Below are 7243 nucleotides of genomic sequence, written 5' to 3' on the forward strand. Positions count from 1 at the left end.
CACGAGATATTTTAACAAGAAGCCTCGCGAGGAGGAGGAGGAGGAGAAAGTCATAGCTCAGGTACCCTAATGTGTATATTCACAGAGAAATGCTTTGCGGGCATCCAAGCCAAGTTGAACGTTACTGAAGTACAGTCAGAAGGAATTTTTCCCGTTTTCCGTGTCCATGGATGAGATTTGAGTAAGATATGTGGACCTACAGCATACCTTTCGTTTTTCTCCTTCTGTCCAGTGATTATGGTTTTATCGGTCAGTCATAAAACTGTTATTCTCCTGCCAGAGTGTATAAAAAAAACAACTAGTAGACTGTAGTGTGAGCTGCCAGAGCAAAAAGACTCGGAAACTGATCTAAACTTTTTTCTTTTTTTTCTTTTTTTTTTTAAACAGCACCAATTAAGATGGCACCTTAAAACAGAAGCAGGCAACAGCTCAGTTCTTCCATTTTTATATACATTTCCATGGTAGTATATAATTTTATATGGGGAAAAATGTCACTGGTCCTCAAAGAAGACGCACATTAAGCCTGAAAATAAGTGTTTTTAATGTTTGAACGTATCTTACATAGTCTTGTAAATGAAGGCTGTATATTTGCAGTAGCTTAGTGTGCTGTAAACTACGATATTGTCATTGTGTTATTTATTTATGCTTGTTTTAGCATAAGTTTGGTGTCACCCCCCCCCCCCCCCCCCCCCCCTTCCGCTCTTAAGAGACAATGCCTAAAACTCTGTTTCCTTAGTTCTCTATCAACAATTGAAATGACATGGCCTGCTTTTAATGGCCCGAGGTGTTTCACCCACGGTTCACCCAAGAACAGCATGTTACAGTCGTCTTTAACCAGACTGCCGACAGATGGTGCGAGAGAAAGGTACTAGACAGCACCAGACGAACTGGAGAGCGTGTGAAAGGGGGGCAACGTGTGAGAAAAGGGAGTGAAGTGAATTTAATGTCACTTCTGTTTTCCCTACTTCGCGCTGGCCTCAGTGGCAGGTTTGCCTTCTGTCAAACAACATTAACCTTCCTCTGATCTCATTTCTATCAACTCTGCTCAATAATCCCCCCCCCATGTTTATTTGCACCCTCAGAGTGCTAGGCCAGGCTTCTGTCAGTCAGGATTAGCCCTCAGTCCGGGCCTGCATGCCGAGCCTCCGGCTCCCTCGGCCTGTCCGGAGCTGCTTTCTTCTCCTGGCTCCAGCTTTACTGGACATCAATTGTCCAGCATGCTGCAACGGAGCTCCCCACAGCACAGACATACGGCCCAAATCCGCCATGCCTAAACTCTTCAGGCTAATCTCCCTGCACACAATTACAGCGGCCCTGAGTGAGAGTGCGGCGGCGAGCAGCTGTTAGACACACACACACACACACACACACACACACACACACACAGAGCGTGCGTTTACGGCAGTCTGGAGAAAGCCGTGTCTCTGAGGGAGCCTCTACGCTTGCTAAAGGCACGTTCTGTCAAGGTTTAATCTGAGAGCTTTGGTACAGACTGCAGGCAGTATTTAGCCGTCACTGTCTGCATGCAGCCGTGTGGAAGTAAGACCCCCCCCCCGTACGCAGATCCACACATGGAATTTTGACGCTCTTTAGCCTGACCAACCCTAAAAGCCTTTTGAGGAACGTTTGTTTGTAAATAATTATTGTGCAATGAGAATAACTTCAGTTCAACTTCTGAATAACATCAATCTTCTGTTCATGCAAGAGGGTCCCACATAACCCCCGTACTAAAATCTCACTAAAATTGGCTTCCTGTTGCATTTAGGGTCCAGTTTAAATTCTTACTCTCACTTAGAGCACTGCGTGGGCAAGATCCTGCATACGCGGCTGTTTACCAGCTCGCTCTCTCGGGTCTAATAACCTAAGATTATTGTCTACTCGCTTAAAGGCCCGTGGTGATCGAGCATTTGAGGTTATAGCACCTAGATTACGGAATGCTCTGCCCGCTCTTTTAAGGTCTGTCGATTCTGCTGACCCTTTTAAAAACAGCTGAAGGCTTCTCTTCTTAAACAGGCATTCGGGTAATCGGTCTGTATTGGGTTTCCATCCTGTGTGTATTTGTTTTGTCTGTGTTTTGTTTAACGTTGCGTTTTTGTTTTTGTAAAGCACTTTGTGACCTCCGTCTGTGAAAAGTGCTGTATAAATACATTTTACTTTTATTATCCACTGACATTTTGCTTGTTAGTGAGTTCGCTATGATGATCATCACTATGATGATTTTATTCATATTTCTCCCAAATGTAGTCAGTCAGCCAAGACGTGTTTGGTGTCCATTGTACAGTCGTGTGCAGACGTCAGAGACCACTCTTCATGTGTTTCATATTCAGTCAAAACTGCCAGTAGGTTCTGTATTTTTCAGCTTCAGAGCAGGTCCTATTTGGGTGGTGGGTCATTCTCAGCACTGCAGTAACACTGATATGGTGGTGGTGTGTTAGTGTGTTGTGCTGGTCTGAGTGGATCAGACGCAGCAGTGCTGCTGGAGTTTTTAAACACGGCGTCCACTCACTGTCCACTCTATTACACACTCCTACCTTGTCGGTCCACCTTGTAGATGTAAAGTCAGAGACGACAGCTCATCTGCTGCTGCACAGTTTGTGTTGGTCATCACAGGATGCTGCCCACAGGATGCTGCCCACAGGACGCTGCCCACAGGACGCTGCCCACAGGACGCTGCCCACAGGACACTGCCCACAGGACGCTGCCGGATATTTTTGGGTGGTGGACTATTCTCAGTCCAGCAGTGACACTGAGGTGTTTAAAAACTCCAGCAGCACTGCTGTGTCTGATCCACTCAGACCAGCACAACACACACTAACACACCACCACCACATCAGTGTTACTGCAGTGCTGAGAATGACCCACCACCCAAACAGTACTGGCTCTGTGAGGGTCCATGGGGGTCCTGACCACTGAAGAACAGGGTAACAGAGTATCAGAGAAACAGATGGACTACAGTCTGTAACTGTAGAACTACAGAGTGCAGCTATACGGTCAGTGGAGATGATAAAGTGGACAGTGAGCGTAGAAACGAGGAGGTGGTCAGAATGTTGTGCTGTGACCGGTGTACATCTTACTGGTCACTTGTAATCAGATCAAATGTCGGTACCCGGTGTGAATAGTACCTGTAATCTATAAAAACAGACAGAGATGTTGCACAGGTAAAAACAGTTGTAGTTGCCATCCTAAAGTCTGAATTTTATATCAATTTTAAATAAATGAGAACTGACCAGGAGTGACACTAGGCGTCAGTCGTCTAAACTGATGTGGTTTAGGACGCAGTAGGACTTTCTGTGAACTGTAAGTAAATAAAAAGCCTCACATTGTAGCTGAATGCAGTTCTAGACTAAAGGAGAAGGCATGCATTTACAGAAAAGGTTTGGGTGACTTGTAGCTCTGGTAACTCCCGTGCTAAAGGAGCAAAATGTGGACACCAAGCTCAGCCAAAGTCTTGACACCTGGGGTAAGTGGACAATGTGGAAATTGATTTTTCCCCCAAAAAATTCTTTTTATTTAACCATATATTGATAGTAAATTCAGTTGCTTTTGAGCTACTGAACCTGTTCTGTCTCCACCAGTTCTCCTTAGATGACCCCAAAACATCTTGGACCAGTATTTGCTTTATATGAACGAATGACCTCAGCTTAACACAAAGCTGCAGTGTCAGTGGGTTTGACACATTATACTGCTATTTTCTGTGAACAGACCACTGAAGGGTATTTCTTACATGCATGAGTGTTTCTCTTGGTCCTTTACCTGCTTGAATAACCACATGCCCTGTGGTGCTCTGGACATAATATTTACAGCTTTGGGCCCATTTCCTATTCAAGGAGTCTGTGATTATTCTGAAGAAGAGTGGGAGGGATTGTGTGTGTGTGTGTGTGTGTGTGTGTGTGTGTGTGTGTGTGTGTGTGTGTGTGTGTGTGTGTGTGTGTGTGAGAGGGGGGGTGAGGAAGTGAGAGAGGAAAGGAGAGCTTTCTTGTTGACTGAGGTAACTGAAGCCTCTAAGAGCAGCTCTTGCTTTTAGTTCTTACTGTTATAAAATCATGTTGGCCTACAATCTTGTGTGCTTGCTTGCTTGAGGGCCTTTAATGTTGTCTGTTTTAAAAGCATATAAAGGTATAAACTTATAAGTTTGACATCTCTTTCTTTATTTTTCTCTGATTTGTGCTGATTTGCTAATGGAAGTGTTAAAAATGCAGAAATACAGCCAAAGTGTACTTTGTGCCATCAGGGTTTTATTTTCAGCTCAGTCAGCTGAGATAGCCCTTGGTGTGCTGAATCAGGAGGTGGGCAGATCAGACTGTTCAAGCTGACCAAAGTCCTTCATGACCCTGATATTGCAAATTATTGAAAATCTGCCTGATCATTTGTCCCAGGAGATACAGCATATAGATATACCGGTAATATACACTCACCGGACACAGTGAAAGGTTGAAATCCTTTTGCCTTCAGAACTGCCTTAATTCTTTATGGCACACTTTTAACAAGGTGTTGGAAACGTTCCTCAGAGATTCTGGTCCATATTGACATGACAGCATCACGCAGTTGCTGCAGATTTGTCTGCTGCACATCTATGATGCGAATCTCCCGTTCCTGTGGAGGCCACTGGAGTGCAGTGAACTCATTGTCATGTTCAAGAAACCAGTTTGAGATGATATGAGCTTTGTGACATGGTGCATTATCCTGCTGGAAGTAGCCATCAGAAGATGGGTACACTGTGGTCATACAGGGATGGACATGGTCAGCAGCAATACTCAGGGAGGCTGCAGCATTTAAACGATGCTCAATTGGTACTAAGGGGCCCAAAGTGTGCCAAGAAAGTATCCCCCCCCCCCCACCACCACCACCACCACCACCAGCCTGAACTGCTGATGCAACGCAGGATGGATGCTTTCGTGCTGTTTATGCCAAATTCTGACCCGACCATCTGAATGTCGCAGCTGAAATCGACTCGTGAAGACTCGTCAGACCAGGCAGCGTTTTTCCAGCCTTCTATTGTCCAATTTCAGTGAGCCCGTGACAGGAGTGGCACCCGGTGAGGTCTTCTGCTGCTGTAGCTCATCTTCTTCAAGGTTCGATGTGAGGTGGTATTCTGCATTCCTTGGTTGTAACAAGTGGTTATTTGAGTTCCTGTTGTCTTTCTATCATCTGGAACCAGTCTGCCCATTCTCCTCTGACCTCTCACATCAACAAGGCATTTTCGTCCACACAACTGACCGCTCACTGGATGTTTCCTCTTTTTCGGACCGTTCTCTGTAAACCCTAGAGATGGTTGTGTGTGAAAATCCCAGCAGATCAGCAGTTTCTGAAATACTCAGACCAGCCCGTCTGGCACCAACAACCACGCCACGTTCAAAGTCCCTTAAATCCCCTTTCTTCCCCGTTCTGATGCTCGGTCTGCACTTCAGCAAGTTGTCTTGACCACCTCTACAGGCCTGAATGCAGTGAGCTGCGGCCGTGTGATTGGCTGATTGGCTATTTGTGTTAACGAGCAATTGAATAGTGAGTGTACATATAGAGGGTAAATGTCAGAAATGGAGCTTATATATTTTGCTACTTTTAAGACCTGACAAATTATAGCCTGGTCATAGTCATTTTAAATGAAAATCAGCTGATTTCCTTTCTGTTTTCTTATTCACGTTCACTTTCTCTGTTTTCCAAGGAACCCGTCTCCAGGCCGCCCACCTTTGGCTGAGAGGAGTGTCCTCAGTCCCTATTCAGGCAGTGAGGTACGGGAATCCCAGCTTATCTGACACAGGTGGAGGAGGCCTGACCCCGAGCTTCAGTCCTCACAGATCAACTCCAGCCTGAACAAGGCCAGCTACACGTGCACCTTCCCATCCTTACTCACCACTCAAGTGCTGACTACTACATAATGTACTGACCACTGGTCAGAGTGTAGGCTTAGTGGACTGGGTTATCTTAGTGATTTCCAGCCCTGATTCAGTTCAGAAAAAGGCTTGTAGCTGCATAGTTGTATTAGAGGGGATCAGGCAAGTGAAAGCATTCTAAATATAGCCAATATATCTAATATTTCAACATTTAGTTCAAATTTCGTCACAATTAAATCTTCTAATTGTGAACAAAGGGATTCACAGTGGTTTGATGTGAAATGTGCAATACTAGAGAAGCTTGCCAAATCAGAGTGGTTCAGTGGTGCTGATAGGAACCGAACATCCCTTGCAGAACATTACACACACACACACACACACACACACATATATATGTGTGTGTGTGTGTGTGTGTGTGTGTGTGTGTGTGTGTGTGTGTGTGTATTTCTTTATTCATTAAAAAATCCTGTGGGTTCACTGATGGTTTTGGACTTTGTTAACGTCCCTGGTTCTGATCACCGCCACTGTAAACAAATCTGAGCTGGTAAGTTTTTCTCAACCAGTGAATTGTGCAGATTATCTCTTCCACAAATAATGCTGTGTAGCCTTTTTATGAGCTAAAATTATTTTAGGGTGCACTAGCAGATAATTTAGCTTGTATTTATAATATAATAACTTAATTTCACCTCATATGATTAATATTGCATATATTTAACATGGCTTCACTTGCCAAAATAGTTTTTTTTTGCAGTGTTTTTCAGAACCATGTTCTGTTGTTCTCAACTGGTCTTAACAATAACAACAACCAGGGTCAATAAATCAATAAATACCAAGCCTTTCTGTCCAGGGTGGTAATGGCTGCAGTGAGAGAAGCAGTTTATGATGTTGTGAAATGAATATGAAACATAATCTTTATCTGGGACCCCTTAAAAAGCAGATGATCAGTTACAGTGTCTCATGTTATTCTTTATATATGACATTTACTCCCACTGATTATAAACACTACACAATTATATGCACTACATATGTTTACCACTTTGCTACTTATTGAAGGATCCTTTGATGGACTTCCTATTTCTAGTATCTGTTATTTTTGGAATTGTATCCCTGTTTTTATGCGAATTTTGTAATCGTTTAGGATAATAAAAGATGAACGAGTCAGTCAGTGGACTCTAATCATTAATTCAAGCTGGTGTATTGGCTCCATTCTTACTCTGGGCTTTTATGTCTTGTCGGACTGCAGGCTAAAATTTATCAGGGGCTTAAACCGCACCAGCTCCTATCCCGTCAATTAGCGTCCTGCCAATCACAAGCCTGACTGATCACATGCTTTAAACTAGTTAAGTGATCTCTAATAACTTTGATTATTTGACTTGATTACCAATTTGATTTCTGACGCTATATAACACAGT

The 7243-nt window shown here is 43.8% G+C and overlaps 1 protein-coding gene across 2 annotated transcripts in view; it reads left to right on the plus strand.

Annotated features, from left to right (window-relative positions):
* si:ch211-266k8.4 (carabin) overlaps positions 1-6227 on the plus strand; it is a 79994-nt gene extending 73767 nt beyond the window's left edge. For both annotated transcript variants that reach the window (XM_037540392.1, XM_037540393.1), the window contains exon 16: positions 5663-6227. In XM_037540392.1, the coding sequence (XP_037396289.1) occupies positions 5663-5753 (91 nt within the window). In that variant the 3' untranslated portion in view covers positions 5754-6227. The remainder of the gene's footprint in view (positions 1-5662) is intronic.
* Positions 6228-7243: the final 1016 nt, after the last annotated feature.

The sequence above is a fragment of the Pygocentrus nattereri genome, chromosome 8 (assembly GCF_015220715.1).
Source record: "Pygocentrus nattereri isolate fPygNat1 chromosome 8, fPygNat1.pri, whole genome shotgun sequence".
NCBI lineage: Eukaryota > Metazoa > Chordata > Actinopteri > Characiformes > Serrasalmidae > Pygocentrus > Pygocentrus nattereri.